At 41.8% G+C, this 20,637-nt stretch overlaps 1 protein-coding gene across 1 annotated transcript in view; it reads right to left on the bottom strand.

Moving 5' to 3' along the window:
- Positions 1-491: 491 nt before the first annotated feature.
- The window catches only part of LOC111150900 (formin 2), a 357,894-nt gene continuing 337,748 nt past the window's right edge, over positions 492-20,637 (bottom strand). The window contains 2 exon segments of the mRNA XM_022508586.1: positions 492-518; positions 3,976-4,057. Coding sequence (XP_022364294.1) covers positions 492-518; positions 3,976-4,057 — 109 coding nt within the window.

Genomic DNA, 20,637 nt, shown 5'->3' with positions numbered 1-20,637 from the left:
TGGTACTTAAATTTTAAAATAGAAAATTTATATGTAGACATGGAACTGATACAAACGATTCACTAGAAATAACATTTTAACCATAAATCTAAATACAGTGATAGGGAGTACTGGTTGTCAGTAGAAAGGAAAGTGGTTTGCTGGGACAAGGAATATTCTCACAAAAGTAAATTTTAGGTTAACATTTAGCATGTTCAGCATTAATGGAAATATTGCCTCTTATACATGCTGTTGTTTTGGTCTATCGATATAATACCATAAACTTTACAAAAAAGAAAAGGTGTCAAATTCTCCACTGGTCTACTGCTTTTGCATTTTCATGAATATACAGTAAAATTCAACAACCAGTGAACTGTTTAGAAAACACAAAGATTATGCAAGAGGTCAAGAGGAAAAATGAACAAAATGATGTAGTTTCCTTCCCGTCCTCAGGTCAGCTGAATTTTGTGGAAGTGGTTACAGTGACTCATATTTATTCTGCTTCTCATTGTTCAGGTTTTCATGCTTATCTTTGCTTTCTGAAAATAAACGCACCAGATAAGAGTTATAGTTAGAAAGAAGAACTTTAAAAAATGTACGGAGTTTAGAATAGCTCAAACAAGATCTTTTCACTTGGGTCAAATTCTCTGGGAAAAGGTTAAAGATCCACCAGCACATAAAGGAAAAAGATATAAGTAAAATCTGTTTTATCTTTAAGAATTTTCAAAAGCCAAGTGCTGTCTGGGTGGCTCAGTCAGTTAAGCGTCTGTCTTCAACTCAGGTCATGATCGCAGCGTCCTGGGATAGAGCCTTGTGTTGGGCTCCCTGCTCAGTGGGAAGCCTGCCCCCCCCCCACTTTCTGTCTCTCTCTCTCTTTCAAATAAATAAATCTTAAAAAATAATTTTCACCAAAATATACACCAAATATTTTTGAGAAAAAAAAAAAAGTTTTAAAAATGCAGCTTCTAGGGGCGCCTGGGTGGCTCAGTGGGTTAAGTCTCTGCCTTCTCAGGTCATGATGTGGGGCTCCCTACTCAGCAGGGAGCTTGCTTCCCCCTCACCTTCTGCCTGCCTCTCTGCCTCCTTGTGATTTCTGTCTGTCAAATAAATAAATAAAATCTTAAAAAAAAAATGCAGCTTCTAGCTAACATGAAAAAGTGCCAACTCACCTTTCTCATTATCAGTTCTATGCACAAATACATAAGTATGAAGATTGAATTGCTGCTTTGTTTCATGGTTAATATGACTTAATTCTCTTTTATCCTTATAATGACATGACTGAGGTTAATTAATACTTATTCCTCCTCATTCAATGCACCTTTAAGGTTGTACTTTAACCAGAAAGAAAATTAACTAAACCATAATACTTGTCAAAATTATTTGATATAAAGAAACTAAAGGGGAAATAGCATTTATTTATTCATTTATCTATTTGACAGACAGTGAGAGAGGGAACATAAGCAGGGGTAATGGGAGAGGAAGAAGCAGGCTCCCCACTGAGCAGGGAGCCCGATGTGGGGCTCAATCCCAGGGCCTTGGAAATCATGACCTGAGATGAAGGCAGACGCTTAACCACAGCCATCCAGGCAACCCTGGAAATAGTTTTTATTATTTTTTAAAAAGATTTTATTTATTTATTTGACAGACCGAGATCACAAGTAGGCAGATTGAAGAGAGCGGGAAGCAGGCTCCCTGCTGAGCAGAGAGCCCGATGCAGGGCTGGATCCCAGGACCCTGAGATCATGACCTGAGCTGAAGGCAGAAGCTTAACCCAGTGAGCCAACCAGGCACCCATGGAAATAGCTTTTAAATGAAGGTATACTTCCTAACATTTTCTAAATAGGGTTTAATCAGAATTTAATCATATTCCAACTTCGGTTATTTTGATCTTTTCCATTTAGACATTAGATTAATACAATTCCAGATGTTCCTATTTTAAGGCCTAACCCAACTTTTCATTTAAAACAGCATCATTTACTTAACCCCTGCGGTACTAAGTGATATACCCTCAAAACATTCACAACACTGCAGCATCACAAGGGAAATTCGTCATTTTTACCAAGCCCTGCCTTCCAGGGTGCACAATACGGCAGTTTAAGGAGAGATGTGGGCAAGGAGGAACCTTAGATGAGCTTGTTAAACTCAACGTCCCGGCTGACAGTTGTTAAACGGCCAAGTCTGAGAGCCACTTAGGGGTACAAGACAGGTCTGAGCCCCCCAGTCTGAGCAAAGGACAATACTACACTTGGCGTTGCCCATCATGTTTTAGATCCCAGCGGTGCTAATCCAGTGACCCCAGCCCAGATGCAGCCCTGGGCGGGTGATGCTTATGTAATGGAGAAAGTGAGAAACGGCCCCTAACTCCTGCCCCTACACACACACACACGTAGGTATAGGCAGCCTCTAACAGATTCGTCTTCATTCTTAAGCTCTGGATGCTCGATCCTGAGACTCTCTTAGCCTTTTGGGCCTGATTAAAGGCATAAGGAAAAGAAGACAAAGAATCTCTCTCACACTTAAGGGGAAAATAATTAAAATGTTATTATGTGAGTTTGTATACATTTTGAAAACAGTGCTTAAAAGCCAAAGCAAATCCCAAGTTACAAAGGGAAGAGTTACATCTTCGACAAAGCAGGAAAGAATGTCCAATGGAAAAAAGACAGCCTCTTCAATAAATGGTGTTGGGAAAATTGGACAGCCACATGCAGAAAAATGAAATTGGATCATTTCCTTACACCACACATGAAAATAGACTCAAAATGGATGAAGGATCTCAATGTGAGAAAGGAACCCATCAAAATCCTTGAGGAGAACACAGGCAGCAACCTCTTCGACCTCAGCCGCAGCAACATCTTCCTAGGAACATCACCAAAGGCAAGGGAAGCAAGGGCAAAAATGAACTATTGGGATTTTATCAAGATCAAAAGCTTTTGCACAGCAAAGGAAACAGTTCACAAAACCAAAAGACAACTGACAGAATGGGAGAAGATATTTGCAAATGACATATCAGATAAAGGGCTAGTGTCCAAAATCTATAAAGAACTTAGCAAACTCAACACCCAAAGAACAAATAATCCAATCAAGAAATGGGCAGAGGACATGAACAGACATTTCTGCAAAGAAGACATCCAGATGGCCAACAGACACATGAAAAAGTGCTCCACATCACTCGGCATCAGGGAAATACAAATCAAAACCACAATGAGATACCACCTCACGCCAGTCAGAATGGCTAAAATTAACAAGTCAGGAAATGACAGATGCTGGCGAGGATGCGGAGAAAGGGGAACCCTCCTACACTGTTGGTGGGAATGCAAGCTGGTGCAGCCACTCTGGAAAACAGCATGGAGGTTCCTCAAAATGTTGAAAATAGAACTACCCTATGACCCAGCAATTGCACTGCTGGGTATTTACCCTAAAGATACAAACGTAGTGATCCGAAGGGGCACATGCACCCGAATGTTTATAGCAGCAATGTCTACAATAGCCAAACTATGGAAAGAACCTAGATGTCCATCAACAGACGAATGGATAAAGAAGATGTGGTATATATACACAATGGAATACTATGCAGCCATCAAAAGAAATGAAATCTTGCCATTTGCGACGACGTGGATGGAACTAGAGGGTATCATGCTTAGCGAAATAAGTCAATCGGAGAAAGACAACTATCATATGATCTCCCTGATACGAGGGAGAGGAGATGCAACAATGGGGGGTTAAGGGGGTAGGAGAAGAATAAATGAAACAAGATGGGATTGGGAGGGAGACAAACCATAAGTGACTCTTAATCTCACAAAACAAACAGGGTTGATGGGGGGAGGGGGGTTGGGAGAGGGGGGGTGGGGTTATGGACATTGGGGAGGGTATGTGCTATGGTGAGTGCTGTGAAGTGTGTAAACCTGGCGATTCACAGACCTGTACCCCTGGGGATAAAAATATATGTTTATAAAAAAATAAAATTAAAAAAAAAAAAGGAAAGAGTTAAATACTTACAATTCCAGAGTCATGTCTTGGTTTTATTTTATAAAGTGATTTTCCCTTTTTCTGCCTGCAGACCTCTTCGGCTTCTTTTACTCTGGATGGAGAGAAGACACATGCGTTTCAACAAAGACCCACACAGACCACTGCAATCCACCTTACGGCAGGTAAGCAAATATCAACGCACTAAGGATTTGAATTATTGGAGAAAATAATACCACATACCCAGGAATATTATTGGACATTTGATTCAAAAACATTGAACGTTAGAGCTAGAGGCTAATTCATCCAGGGGTTCTCATCTTGGAATCAAAGAATGTTGAATGGAATGATCTACAAATACATTAAAAATGTTATACCTACATTTCATCCTGCATTAAAAGAGTCTGATGTAGGAGAAATTAAGGGAATTTTCAGGTGAGGGTTCTGAGAGGGGCTCCATTACATAAATCTGAAGCATTAAAATAATTAAACAACCAGTATCATACAAAACCTCACATGCTTATTTTAAAATTATTACAAATCACTTTCCACATCACACTCGTGGTTGTTGCCTAAAAGTGAATGCTTGGGCAGGTCTTAAAAGCCTGAGCTTCGTTAAGCAACAGAACCCACCATTTATTTGAAAACAAGCAAGCAAACAAAAAAAGTGAAAACAGAAAATAGAACGTGTGCAATAATAATGTTTTAACACTTCTGGGAGTTCTTTTAAAAAACATACCCCAAGGAAAACAGCATTAAATTTACCAGAGGTACAGTTAAGAGAGGATGTTATTTGGTGGTTAAGTTCTTCATTGAGTTCTGGATCTGTGATTTGATACTGGGTAATGTCCTGATACCCCTTATATTCTGTCAAATAGTAAAAGAGCTTAATATATAATAGCATTCTTATTCCTAGACAGAATTGTTGCGAAGACCAAAAAACCTTTATTTAAAAAGTTCTTTATAAATTGTAAAATGCTCTAAAAAGTATATGTGATTGTTTTAATTAAACAAATGGTAAGAAATCTATATTATATTATACTAATTATACTAATTATACTAGGATTATACTAATAAAAAGGGGTACCCTAAAAAGGAAAATAACCTGTGAGGTTAGTTTATTTATTATTATGATTTCCGTTGGGAGTTAAAAATGGCGTATTCCTGGAGAAACTAAAAAAGCCATAACTTATCTTAATAAGAGACTTTTTATGTAGATCTTGACACTTATTTCCTGAAAGAAAGGAGTTATAAATATATTTCTTGAGCCCGGTGGTAAAAGATCTCATAGCAGAATTCCTCTGAATAAATCCTGTTTTTGAACAGTGGAATGAAGGAACTGATCCAACCCAGCAGTAAGAAGACTGAGGCTAGAGTTTACATTAAAGCACGACAAATGAAAGTAATTCTTTCTGGATGTAAAATGCCTGCTGAGTTGCTATTGTTAGTAATTCCGGTAAATGATGACAATTTCGAAGACACTCCATTGTTACTACTTTTATTACTTTATACCCAAGTCATAAATTGCCTTTAATCCTTACTCCAAACATCCGAAGACAAAATCATTTTCTTTATAACAAACAAAGGACTGCAGAGTTCCCATCTTCCTCTGAAAGAGCTACCAGTAAATTTCAGTTGAAATATTTGGACAGGGAATGAAAAAAACTATTTTTTTTTTTTTTTAACCTTTTTAAAGCACTTAGCCAACATCTAGTAGATCCCCTCTTAACTTTACTTGGAACTTTCTTTATTTTGTAACATTTACCAAGAAAAATGTACTTTGCCAGTGTTTAGATCAGCAAAACATCTTCATTTTCTCACAATCGTATTTTGTTTTTAAAGCACAATTTTCCTAAGGACCACAGACCAATCTAATACAAACGCAAAGCCGGCGGTTCCTTACAGCAGAGAGAACACAAACTGAAGAGAATGTGCGTCAAGGAACCCTCCCAAGCTCTCGCTCCCGCCTCCACTGGACAAGCCTTTATCCCAGCAACCTTAGGCCAGGCACTGGGCTTGGCTCGGTTTCCTAAGGACAACGAAGCTCAGCGTCCACCAGGAGAGCCACACACGCAAGCAAGGAAGTTAGGAAGGGGCCGTAAGCACACCCGCTGGGTGTCGGAGGCCCAGCCGCGACCCAGGAGGACAGGGTCGTGGACGTCTTTCCGGAGCAGGTGCACAGCTGAGCCTTGCATCCAAGAGAAATCTTAGCCGCTCACACTTAACTCGGAAGGGCAATGTGACCGCGGAGGAGAGGAGGGCACACCGGGAGCGCGCGTGCGCAGGCCGGGGGAGCCCGGGACCCCCACGGGGAGCCCCGAGAACACGCACGCTCCGGCCCAGACCTCCACAGCCCCAGAGGCCAGGGCGGGGGCCGCTGGCTGCTTTACGCTGCAGGTTCCCATGCACATGGTTGGGGGAGTCGGTCACAGCCGCCCCCGGGCACCTCAAGGCAGGAACGCATAAAGGAGGTGCGGGCTCAGAAACCGAACATCGGGACCCCGAAGGGCCGTTCTTCAGATGAAGATGCGCAAGCGCCGAGCCCACGTTACAACGCACTCGTCCAGGCCCGTCCAGGCCCGTTTGACTCGGGGGTCCGGGCGGGGCGGGGCAGCGGGTGCGCTTCCAAGCGACCCCCGAACGGGCTGAGGATGCCCCAGGGCAACGCGGCTCGCCCCGGGCGCCGAGGTCCTCCAGGGAAGTCTGGATTGGGCAGCCACGCTGAGCCCCCGGCCCCCAGCACGCCCCTCGCCTCCTCACCCCTCCCTTCCCCGTGCACCCCGAGAACTTGCGCGCTTCCGCGCCCTGCGAGCAGGGGCCCCTCCGAAGTTTCCCAGCAAATGGGGCATCTTCCAGATGCCAATTTTATTTCACCAAAACTCGGACAACGAGATATTTTTTCCACACTTGGGGCAGGAGAAAAGAATGTGTCCCTGGAGGTGAGACACGGGGCCGGAGCTGGCGGCGGCAGGAGCGGCGGGCAAGAGGCGGGAAGGAGAGCGCTGCGGCCTGGCTCTGGGCGAGCGCGGGGCTCCACTGAGGAAGTCCCTGTACACGGCCCGCCCCCTTCCCTCCCGCCTCAGCCCCGCTTCAGCCATACTCGGTTTAAGCAGGGAAAGATGCGACTCTCACAACTAGACAGGCTCCGAGTGAAAAAGCATGAGGCTTCTGAAGGGGCGGGGGGTCGAGGAGGGCACGGCCGCATGGGGCGCTGGGTGTGGGGCAAAAACAAAGAATTCTGTTACGCTGAAAAGAAAGAAGAAAAAGCATGGTGCCGACGACATTTCAAACAGTAGAAACGACCACGACGGCCTGCTGGGAAAGGAGGCGGGGAGGAGAAAGAGGGACGATGCTTCCTGTAGGGAGAGAGAGGGAGAGAGGAAACCAGGAGCTGGAAGAAGACAGCCCTTGGCTTCCAACTGCCGCCGGGGTGCGGGCGGCGGGCGGGCACAGCTCTGAGGCTCGACTCCGGGAGACCGGCGTTGAACCCGGCTGCCCTCGCGCCGGGGGGACTGCCCGGGCCTTGGTTAATGAAGATTTCAGCCTACCAGAGAACTAAAAAGGGGAGTAAAAGACTTCAGGTGGCACCTGTGATGGGCTCACTCACTGCTGCGACTTCGTCAGCAGTCTAGATCACAGAAAGAAGACAGGAGCAGCAGCAAATCACTTCATAATGAAAGCTCATCACCTGTCGTGATCTTGGAAAAACAGCAGCACAGCAAAGCAGACTGGAAAACAGGAAATAGAGCATTACCTTTCAGACAGACTAGAAGGATACTGAGTGGTACACAGCGGCTGTAAAATTTGATGTTTATGTGAATATTTTGCTGTGATAGCTTTTATTGCCTATAGAAGTTCAGAAACAAAACTCTGCTGAAAAAGCATCAAAAATATGTACTTCTCCCTTAAATGGAGGACCAAAAGTAATCAGAATATGAGACATCTATAGATAGATGAGAATCTAACTATAGGAAATAACCAGAAGACATGTATGGAATGAGGTTTGGCAAACAGAGCATGTCTGCCTTGAGTTACAGACTCTACCTTCTTCTAGTAATTTCTATCTTCTCTAGAAGGGAAAACCAGATAAACAAGCTAATTTAAATAGGCTTCAAATGAGAGCAGCAAGATTGAGTTCAATTCTGGATCAACAAATAGAGTTCTTGGACCTGGGCAGCTGCCACAGGCTTTTCCGACAGGGCCCACACCTCCCACATACTTCAGGCTTCCCAGCTGTGTCTGGAAGGCGAGAGGGGCCGGAGTCTTCCTTACAGACAGGCAGGGCTTTCCTGCTCTACATGTCTAACAGTATAAGATTCTAAGACACTGTACGCATCGTTATATGGCACCCCCAACCTGCTTACTTGGCGGCTTGTCCACAAAGATGGGCAGTAATGCTGAAATGAGCATGAAACCTGGAATTCAAGCTTATCAAGGTGAAGAAGTGTGACAACCATTAACTGGTAAAGACAGGTTTTGTGATGCTTCAGAGAACCATGTACAGCATAGGAAGGGAAGGTTTTTGTGAGGAATACTAATCTGAGATTCTCTCTCAGTTGGAACTGTTTTCTTGGTCCAGGGCAAAGTGACCAGAGAAAAACAAAACATCTTTAAGTATTAAAGCTTATATTTAAATTTACTTAAAAACTTTTATATTAAATTTTCTAAAAATAAAGTCATAAATGTAACCTAAAAAAGAAAATAAATAGATCTTAATACATCTATAAGATTTTTAATTCCTTATATGCAAATATCCCAAGTTGTAACAACTTCTTTTGGTTTTAAGGAGTTATGGATTTAGAAGATATGAAGCATAGAAAATTTGAGCCCAGGAGAATGAAAACATTTTTAAGGTCTTTATCAGAAATAAGACGGAGGTAGGTGGTAGAATGAAAAAATACTTTTTATCAAAAAATTTGCTAAAACTAATTTGCATTCCAATATTATTTTTATTTTGGTATTAAAAAAAGGAAAACTTTCTCAAATTTTGTCCTTAATATAACTGGGCACATTTAACCTACAGGCTATTCTAAACAAAGAGAGTGGTTTCTTATTTTTCTCCTAATAAAGATGTATTTTTCTCTGCACTCCCCCCCCTCATCCCCAGACCCATTTATTGTCAGGCAAACATATACAAAAAGTTCAGTGTGATTAAGTTTAAAGACAGTGTGTGAGATGAATAAGGGAGATACACTCTGGCACAGAAACAGAGAAAAGAAACCAGACATCCCTGAGGCCTGCAGGCAGAATAATTTTTATCTACCTTCTAGAGCAAAAGCCAGGCTGGCCACAATCTTATCAAGAAAACAGATACGCTCTCATCATTCAATGGAAGGAGCAAGGGAGTCACTTTTCTGCCACTAAACATTAATAATTTGGTCTAAATAAGAATCTGTGGCCAACGGATGCATTTCCTGCTGGCTCCAGCGAGGCTTGCTGGGAGCGGCCGGATTCCTTACTGGAGTCATGGCCTGCGAGAGATGTAAGTGCAGCCCGGGCTTGGCATGTCAGTGCTGGAGGTCCTGACACCCAGAGTAATAAGCTAAGAGTAGACGTGATTATCATCATTACCCGTTCACCGCGTACTGCACTGAAATATAACACCATCGTGCCTGCCAACAAATTTACAATCTTTTTAAGAGAAAGGGGAGGAAAAAATGACACACACACATACGCACAGAGAAGGGGGACAGTGAGAGACTGTAGACAGAGGCTGGTAGGCATGCCAGCTTTAAAGTGGTGGGTCTCTCTCCAGATAAAGATAGAAGCAGGTGTTAGATGTCTTCTGGAATTCAAGGTGGTCTGGGGGAGGTTACTCCTGGCTCTGTTGTCTCTGCCTTATAACCTTAATGATTTAATACACATACACACACACAAAATACCACAAAACCCCTGACAATATAATGGGAACAATCAACCCAAAATGTCACTTATCATTAGCCTCAAGTAAAAAGAACTACAGTCTACACACATGTGCATTTCTGAACTTTATCACTGACAATCTTAGACTTTTCAGAGAGAACATTGCATTTGTTACCTCAAAGGGTTATGGAGAACAGATAGAATGAATGCAAAAGTGCCCTTGGCTCGAGGAAACCAAGCTTGAAGGATACCTTTCAGTTTCTCTGATGCAACAGGAGCATGGCTCGGGACGAGCTGAAGAAGGGGTTGGCGCAGAGGCCCCCCACGTCATCCTGCACTCACATCGTGGTAACACATGGCGCGCGCTGGCCCTTTCTGTCAACAACAGTAGCTGAATTTTAAGAAATCTTCGTGGTCTAAAATCTACGATTCCGTGACAGATATACGTGTTCTAGGTTTGTGTCCTAAAAACTGCAAATCTATATTAAACACAAAGCCAATAAGCAGAAATAGTGTACATCAGTGTTTCCTAGAGTGTATACGTGGGTGAAAAGAGGAATCGTTTACTCAGAAGAAAACACATTCCACTGATCAAATTGATCCCTACAGCCAGAATCTCTCTGGTGGCTGTCTGAGATTCTTAGAAATGCAGAACATTATAATTCATGGATGAGCTACCTCAGAAAAAACTTCTATACTGTTGGAATGGTTATAACAAAAAACGGGTGTGAGTGTATGCCACTACCGCTCTCATTTCCGAGCCAACAAAACACCCCCTCCCCCAACATATACAAATCATCATTTACAGCAGCCCCTCTGTGGAATAAAAGCAGTCAGTCCTTTCCTAGCCGGCAAACCCACCAGCACTTTCTAGTTCTTACCTTCCTCTAGGACAGTAATCACTCTGAAGTGGTTAACTAGTTCCTGATTTTAAAATTCTCAATCGTTTGGTCCTTGGAGAATTTCTGAGTTCAACAATTTTTCTGAACAGGCTTCCTTCATCTCTTTTGCTGCTAAACTTCTGTCCCACACCCAGGGTCTAATCTTAATTCTGCGGTATCTGTAGGCAATCTCTACTTTATAATTCCAGCTGCAAAGAGACTTTCCCTACCTCTAGTTCTGATCTTTCCCCCGAGTTCCAGATCCCAGTGGACATTATTCTTCCCCGACCTGGGGAAGAATACAACTTCCCGGGCCTTGGTTAAGAATACAACTCTCCGTAAACTTTCTCTCCCTTCCTCACCAGCCCTCCATATATATGCAAATGGTTAACAAGTTTTGTTATTAATGATTCCTTAGTAATGATTTTTAAATCTGTCCCAACCTAAATTCCACCGTTTGATTGTTTTTCAAAGCTTCTCCTTATGTCATCTAGACCACTGACTGCCCTGCCCCACGGAATGGCCATCCTTCACAAATGTCCAAGACATGGGAATCATCCGAGCCACATTTTCATGGTATTCAAGGCCATTCACAACTAACCGAATTTCTCCTTAGTTTCTACAATGTTCCTTGGGTTCCAACCATGCAGAACCACTCCTCATCCCATAGGAGGTCTTTGCTAAATCCGTTCCTCTGGGTCTACCCATTCTCTTTTTCTCTTCCTTCCATGGCTCCTTCGAGCTCAAAAATAGCTTCCTATGGAGAGTATATCTGATCCTCTAGGAAGGCTTATTTTAAAGACTTAGACTATTGATGTATCTGTCTTTTGCCTTGTTGGACATAAGTTCCTTGAGATTACAGATCATGTACATTCATTTTTTACATTCCCAAGGATAATAATAAAGCTGGCACAACAAGTAAGTATTGGTTAGATGTTTGAAAAATAACTAAATGAAAAAAAATGAGTAAGTGCGTGAGGAACAGGGAAATCAAAAGTAAGCTAAAAAAATTCACAGGGATCAATTCTGACAAATAACTAGGACTTTATTTAAATCTCTTGTTTTTGCTTCCTTCCTCTAGTAAACTCTTCAGCAATGAGTCTGGATGTCCAATTCACATATTGAGTAAACTATGCAGAGTCCTATTTGACCTGACCATTGAGTTTACTGATTTACTATTATAATTCCATTCATAAATAAAAATGTAGTTGAATGGATGTGCATAAAATTTATGAAATAGTTTAGTGTATCATATTCACTTTCTTCCATCTTAAAGGAAAACTAAATTTATATACATTAAATGAATCATTAGGAGCCTATAAGGATTCCACCTGAAGTCATGTCACTAACCCTTACTAGTTCCTAGGTTAGTGGAAAAGATAAACGACATAGATATAATAAATCTTTTCAACAAAGCATTCAAGGAATCTCTAATGGGATGTCTGCAGACTAGAAAGAGAAATGATAGTTGGGGGAGAGGATACTTAGATGAATTTACAATGGTCAAATATACTACAAAAAGATAACAGGGTATCCTTCCATATGGTTATGTTCCTGTTTTAAAAAGCATCTCATTGAAGAGAATCAAGCACAATTAACTGATAAAATTTATGGAGAGACTGTTTTAATCTGAGACTGGGTAAAACCGTCCTAGCAATCACAGGTGTCCAAAAAATGACAGGGATGCTTTTTTATTTGAAGAAAGTGAACACTTACAGTAAGTGATGTGACAGACATAGTGAATGAGGGCTTCGTGTTCACCGCCTCACCCAACCATCTGGCAATCAAGCATGAGAGATGCCATCATGCTCTTTGGAAAAGCAGCAGCCTGGGACTCAGAGGTTCTTGAGGTTGTATGATAACGGAATGAATCATCTGGTCAGCTTCAGCATCTGCCCTCCTTCCCTGTCATTCCCACCAGAAAGGGTACAAGATCATGGGCTTAATGTCTACCTATTAGTCCTGTAAAAATGGAATTCCTACAGTGGGAAGTAAGTTGGGATAGAGGACCTTCATTTTACTTCCTAAGTTCAGTACCTCTTTCCTTTTAGAGAGCCTCCACAGAACGAGCATCTTAAAAGACACTATGATGTTAGCTCCTTGAAGGCAGAGAATGGAATGTCTTTCTTTTCCATATCCCATGCCCTGCACAGCACCTGGCTCATCACGGTCGATCTAACACTTACTAAGGACTTGTTACATCCCAGGCATTGGGCTAGAAGGGTTTTACAGATGTTACCTCCTTTAAGTCTTGTAAAATAACCCCATGTCTGCTACTGTTACCCAACATCTACAATGAGGAAACTGAAACCTAAAATGGTCAAAGTATTTGCTCAAGGTCATACACCAATTCATGGCAGATCTGTGGTTCAAATCCAGTCAAACAGAAAAATCTACCCCCATAGTTCTGGCTTCAACTGCCGAACTACCTTGCCTTTAACTACACAAATACACAGGAAAGATGAAGTACACAACCGCTGATACCTTCTATTTATTTCCGTGTATATATTTATCATACATGTATATATTTCCATGCTCTATATTAATTTATTCATTCATTTAGAAGCATTTGATTCTTAAAGACTGGATCTTTTAAAACCCTGAACATATAAAGTGTGGCAGTTTAAAATGATTTTTGAGAAAAGAAACTAGAAACATTGCCACATGTGTTTTATTAGATCCTAGGGAGAAATACTATAATGGCACAAATTTTGAACTTTATTCAGGGAAAAGTAGGAATGGAAATACAATGGTCTCCAGTGTTCATCTATGTAAAAGAAAAGTGTGTAAGACCATCTGGAGAAAACAAAGCTACCACCATTTTCTTGATCCTAATTTCTAGGGGAAATGTTTGATGTGGTTCTCTGAAAAAGGCATGTGAGTTGCAATCAGAACACATCTAAAAATACAAGAAAGAAACTTCTATTTTTTTTTTTAAACAAATCCTCAATATAAATTTTAAACTAAAACTCAGTGAAGGCATTTCTGAAGACAGGGAAGTTGACACACTCTTCAAGTGTGTCCTGGTACTTGTTGGTGATCTAATCTGATACATAAGAGTCTGGAAAGTTCAGCACAGTCCAGTCAGCATACTTTCTTAATTGCAGCACACTGCAAAGCTCTCAGCTAAGTAGAGTCGGTGGCAAGTGCTAGAAATGCTGACATTCTGTGCTGCTGAAGAAGGAAAATACAGTTGCTTCATGGACTCAACAGCAAGGTTCACATTCCAACTGTGTCAGTAGAGAACCCCAACTAAACCCTGTCAAACCAAGAGTATCCTTTTGTCATGTTCTTCTAGAAGGAATTTAACATGGCATGAGAAAAAGCTGATAAATCTGGAAGGTACTTTTTAGAACTTTTAAAAATGCCTGGACAATAAGAGTTTAGTAGCCACTGAGAAGAGGAATATTTGTGTTCGTATATGTGCTGCTAGGATTTTTAAACTCCTGATCACATGTTTTTCACCACTAATTTAAAATCTCTGACTTATATAAAAGAAAAGGGGGTTTGTTTTTCTCATGGATCTTGTAGTAGAGACTTTTAATTCTGTATTAGATGTGGATTTATATGGAATTTACAAAAGTAGCTCAGCTGACAAGCCCTTTACCTAAGTCTGGTAAGAGTGACCACGTTTTTTCTGTACAAATTGAAAATTTTTAGATTTCCTTAATAAAATGGTCAAATGACAATCCCTGGTTCTACAAATTTATGATAGCAAATAAGACAAATTTCTCTCCTACATGATGGCCAAAACTATTATAAAATCGCTTGTGACAGCACAATTAATCTTTTATTACAGGAGATTAATGTTGTTTACTACGTTTGACGTTTTTCATGCAAACATCGGTTTACTACTTCCACATGCTAAGATACTTTCTTAATGTCAGTGAATTTTTTGGGCATATGGTTCAGAAACATTTTTGATTATAGCTAGTGAGATGTAAACTTAAGCTGCTGGTACATACACCATGGCTTTTGTTTTGACACTTCTCTAGCAAAAGATGACATGTATGAATAACTTGGATCCTATTTTTTTAAAGACTTTTTTTTTTTCTTTGGCTGCAGGGAGGAATTCAAGGTTTATTAGACACGGAAATTAGTTTATAGAAAGTTTATCACATTTCCTCCCTGTAAAACTCATAAGAGTACAAGAAAGCTATTTTTATCATGATGCTTCAAGATTATGCAAGAGGAAGTACGGCTTAATTAAGGGAAAGATGTGGAAGATACAGGACAGGAATGGGATCACGAAAACACACATATTAAGGGAGACCAAGAACAAGGGTCACGATATTTCCCCTCCTGGATTATTCCTATCCGGCTAAAAATATGCTGTTTATCCCATCATCATCAAAAAACAAAAAACCCTAATTCACCTTCCTCTCCAGCTGGACCTTCTTTTCTCTTTGACCTTTCTATGCACAAACTGTTGTGGTCACTGTCTCCACTTTACTGCTCCCATCTCATCTCTACCCGGCCACTGGACAAAGACTCCTCTCGTGGATGCCATCAGCTCCTTCCCCTTCCAATGCCAGGGTCAGTCCCTGGTTCTCGCCGGCCTCGTGTGAACACCAGCAGCATCTCACAGGCTCTCCCTAAGCTCCTTCTTGAGGCACCTTGCCTGCCAGACATCCCCCCCTCACTCTATTCCAGCAACTTCGGCCTCCTCCGGAAACACGCTCCTTCCTCGGGCTTTGTGCCTCCCTTTCTGTCTCCAAGTATCCTCTGGCTTATTCCATCCAGTCTATAGTGAGACCAACACCTCGTACAACTCACTTTTCCCTCCACCCTACTTTATTTTTTGTCAGAGCCTGTATCAGTCCTGGTGTGCGTTAATTTAGCTTCAGAAGGCCGGGATTTGGTTTTGTTTACAGATCCTGTACCTGGCACATAGTAGCCTCTTAAGAAATACTTGTTGAATGGCCTCAGTAAAACACATGAACAAGTCCTAAGTTCACAGTGAAGAATGCAGAAATGGTGTTCAGAGTTGGAAGAAAGCAGAAGGTACTGTAGGGAACAGTTACAAAAGACAAAAGTTGCATAAAAGCATTCTTGACTTCTCATCCGCCCCCCATGTTTCCCAGAATTTATGCCCCCAGCTGTTTAATTTTCTTAATAAACAAAATAATCTACAGTCATATTAATGAATTAGTACTTTTTTCCATATATTTAAGCCCTATTAATAGGTCTCTATTGTTTTATAATATGGGCATCTAAGGTGGGCTGCATTTACCATCACTTTGAAAAACAATGAAACTTAAAATTATGCCAGATTATCTAGACATTCACTCTGTTTCAAAAGAGTATTTTGAATACTCATGTCTTTTAGGCATTGTAATATTGTGGTTTGTAATAAGAAATATGTATTTGATCTTCAGCCGAGTTTCTGACACAGAGCTCCTAAAACCTTCGGGATTTCCTAGGTGATGAGAGGTATAAAGATGTCTTCTGTTAGGTTGTGGGGTGACTTTTAGAAAGCCCTTAAGTCACTGAAGGATGACCAGGGAACCAAGCCTATTGTTAGAGGGTTGGGACTTTCTGTCCCATCCCTTAACCTCTTGGAGAGGGAAGAGGGACTGAATCAATCACCAGTGGCCAATGACTTAGTCATGGCTATGTAATAAAACCTCCCTAAAACCCCAAAGGGACCCACACACCTTGCTCTTTGCCTCTCTTCCACTGAGCTTTCCGGAGTCAAAACCTTTCTTAATAAACTTGTGATCTAGTAAGTAAAATGTTTCTCTGAGTTCTATGAGCTGTTCTGGCCAATTAATTGAACCCAGGGAGCGGGTTGTCTCAAAATCCTTGTCCTCTTTCTGCCGGCTCAAAATTCCACTCACGACCTAGCAGCTGCCCACGGCTGAAACTGCTAAGTCCATCTGCGTGTGACAAGCAGAAGCAAAACCCCGAGCAGCATGTTGGCCAGAGGCCTGCGGAGTGGGGTCCTCAATCAGCACCCAAAAAGGCCAGGAAAGGGCTGGGGACATCACATTGAGAGGGTGAGAGGTTAACTAGACAGAAGTGGAAGATGTGAGGCTTTACCCCACAGCAAATGCAGACAGATTTCTTTTCCTTTTGTTTTCACTTATGTTAACTCATTATTATATCCACTTTTTTGGTAGGTATTTATCACTTTTTTTTTTTTCTTCCCAAAGATTTTATTTATTGGTTTTACAGAGAGATCACAAGTAGGCAGAGAGGCAGGCAGAGAGAGAGGGGGAAGCAGGCTCCCCGCTGAGCAGAGAGCCTGATGCGGGGCTCGATCCCAGAATCCTGAGATCATGACCTGAGCCGAAGGCAGAGGCTTAACCCACTGAGCCACCCAGGCGCCCAATATTTATCGCTTCTTCTTCAGAAATACGGGTTAAGAAAACGTGACAATCTCCTCCCATGCAGATAAGATTTGAAAAAAAATGCTTATAGGCAATACATGAATAATTTCAAAATACATACACACATATCTATTACGTTGTGTGTATTTTTTTTTTTTTAAAGATTTTATTTATTTATTTGACAGACAGAGATCACAAGTAGGCAGAGAAGCAGACAGATAGAGAGAGGTGGAAGCAGGCTCCCTGCAGAGTACAGAGCCTGATGTGGGGCTCGATCCCAGGACACTAGGACCATGACCTGAGCCGAAGGCAGAGGCTTTAACTCACTGAGCCACCCAGGTGCCCCCGTTGTGTGTATTTTTAACATGACTCGCGATTTCCTGAAATGGGTTTACATAGAGAAAGCCCTGGCTCATTTCATCACTATAGAGTCAAGCTATTACAAATTACTCATCATCGAAATTGACGGAGACTTTCTGATTTTGGGATGAGCTCTGCAATTTCTTTCTTTACAGTTTTTGCCAGCAGATTTATTTTTATTTTATTTTTTTTTTTAAGAGTGGGGCATTTCTTTTTATTTATCTATTTGACAGAAAGAGAGCACAAGCATGGGGAGCAGCAGGAAGAGGGAGAGAGAGAAGTAGGCTCCCCGCTGAGCAGGAAGCCCAATGTGGGGCTCAATCACATGACCCGGGCCGGGGCGGGGGGGCAGGTGCTTAATAGACTGAGCTGCCCAGGCTCCCTGCCAGCAGATTCATCTCTCAATTTTTGATCTAACTAATATTCATGTGAGAAGTTAATAGATTTGCTTTTCGTGAGTGCCTACCAAACTCTAAGGGCACAGGGGAAAGCCCGAGAGTGTACCAGGAAGGAAGACACAAGAACCAATGCAAAACTTCTAAACCATCAGCCGTCTAACAGATCATCACAGGCGGTCAGCACGTCCAACTGTGCTCTGGTTTATGCTTAGAACTCTGACGTGAGAAATCGATTTACTTAAAAAAAAAAAAAGAGGTTTATTGAGCTATCATTAACGACTATAAAATTTGCCCATTTAAAGTGGACAGCTCAGGGTACCTGGGTGGCTCAGTGGGTTTAAAGCCTCTGCCTTTGGCTCAGGTCATGATTCCACAGTCCTAGGATCGAGTCCCGAGTCGGGCTCTCTGCTCAGCGGGAAGCCTGCTTCCCTTCCTCTCTCTCTGCCTGCCTCTCTGCCTACTTTTGATCTCTCTCTGTCAAATAAATAAATAAAATCTTTAAAAAATAACTAAAAAAATAAAGTGGACAACTCAATGTTTCTTTTAGTAAATTCACAGGGTTGGGCAGCTACCTAATTTTAGAACATTCCATGCCCCCCAAAAGAAACTTCACTAACCATCCCTCCTCATAACTCTCTCCCCTCAACCCCTGACACAGCTAATCTGCTTTCGGATCCTGTACGTTTGCCCTTCTGGACATTTCCCATAAATCATACAATAGATAGCCTTTTGTGACTGTCCTCTTTCACTTAGCGTAATATTTTCAAGGTTCATCCATGGTACAGCACATACCAGTGCTTCCCTTTTTTTTTAATTGCCAAGTAACATCCCATCGTAATATTCACCTTTCATTTACCCACTCCTCAGCTGACGGACATCGGGGTTGTTTCCGTCTGTGGGATATTATGACTAGTGCTGCCACGGCCACATGTGTACACGTATTCGTGTGGACGCACGCCTTTCCTTCTCTCCAGTAGAAACCTCAGGCGGAGTTCCTGGGTCCCACAGTAACTCTAGGTTTAACCTTCTGAGATGATGCCTAGCTGTCTTCCGACGTGGCTGCCCGTTTCCACTAGCAGAGTGCGAGTTTCACGAGTTCTCATCTCCCCCCAACACTTGTCATCCTGTCTGCTTCTTCCTCTCTAGCCATCCTAGTGCGCGTGTCTCTTTCTGGTTTTGATTTCCATCTCCGTGACGGCTCATGATACACGGCATCTTTTCATATGCTTACTGGCCTTTGTACTTATATTCTCAAGACCATTCTCCATTTCTTCCCCACAAAGACACACGGATATTACCTGATTCCTTTTGTATATCCCATACTAAAATACATTTCCTTAAATTTCTTCAGGGCTGATCTCCATTCCTGGTTCCCTCACATACAACCCGTCCCCCTCTACTACACACACATACACACTCCTCGCATGCTTTCATAAATGATTCCTTTTAAAATTGAGTTTGATGCCTTATCACTGTTGCTTCTAAATCTTAACCAGACTTCAGCAGCAAAACCAAGTAAGTTAATTGCTGTTTGTCAAATATAATAACTACCGACATGTCTTGGTCTAAACTTTGCCATCAGCTTCAAATCCGTTGCAGAGACCAAGACCTAAAACGTTGTGGAGACAATCTCTTCCATCTTTACTTCTCGTGACTAGTCTCTGATGATCCATTATTTACTTTAGAATTCCAAGCTTTTAAGAAGCATTTCTCATTTCTCTACAGCTTCTCTCCCACTCATGGGAAGAGGGGTGGTGTCTGAGAGTGGAATCCTGAGGCAGGGGAGATGCAACTTCCTTGCCGGAAGAGTTCAGAGAACAGCATAGTGGGAATGAACTCTGGGGAGCCTCTGACTTCTTACATTTTTCATTATCTTAAAAATCCAGGTTCTGGCAGAAACCCAGACAAACCTAAGAATTGGTTAATTTCACATTTTTCAAATCTAACAGATCTAGACCTCTTCCTTTAGCAGACTATAATCATCACGTTGTTTGAGAATAATCCTAACAAAACTTAAAGTGACCCCTTAAAAATACCATCTTGCTTGTAAAGGAACAACTTGTTTTCAGCCCATATAAGTTACGTGATGTTGTTTTTAATAGGTAATTTAACATATCTACTCCATGAAGCACATTCTGATCCAAAACGGTTTTATACAAACTTTGCTAAGACATCAAAAAACATTTTTAGCAAATGCTGAAGAGAAACTAGTAATTGCTCAGACAACTTTACAAGCTTCTACAAATTTACTGGAAGATATCGCAATGTTTAAATCCTTTTCAAAGCAAAAAATATCTTTGGGCAAGCTACTTTCCTGGCCCTTGGTCCCGATTCTCTGATGGGGAGCTGGAACCAGAAACCCTGAGGGTTGAGTTTCTTCCATTTCTGAACACGAGGCTTTTGAGAAAGGATTTTCCAAGATTTAAAAAACATGTCTTGGAAAATGGCAAGTTCAAGAAGGCAGACACAGATCTTTTCCATCTAATGTTCACCTTATGATTTTACATCATTCTTGGAGAACTAGGTTCTGGAAAATGAACTTCCTGATATTGGAGGATGCACATCTTTCCCCAACCTTGCCTTCGTAAATCATTTTAGGAGAGAAAGGGTAAGTTTGCATTCTTGATCTCTAACATCCTGGATAATAGGAGCTTGTCAGGGTCTGAGGTGAGACTTGGAATTTTCTGACCCTCTACCACTGGTATGGCTGCGTCCTGCCAATAGCAATTTTGTGCAAGTATACCTCCCAACTATATATGCAACACCCCCACTTCCTCTCATCTCTGTCACCTTCTCGTGGGTCCACAGCATCCCATCTTTCGCCTGGGCCACTATACTAACTTCCTAACTTGTTTCTCAATA

Source organism: Enhydra lutris, unplaced genomic scaffold, assembly GCF_002288905.1.
Source record: "Enhydra lutris kenyoni isolate GAN:26980312 unplaced genomic scaffold, ASM228890v2 scaffoldscaffold24, whole genome shotgun sequence".
Lineage (NCBI taxonomy): Eukaryota > Metazoa > Chordata > Mammalia > Carnivora > Mustelidae > Enhydra > Enhydra lutris.
Note: the sequence above shows the minus strand (reverse complement) of the source record. Positions and strands in the feature narration are given on the sequence as shown.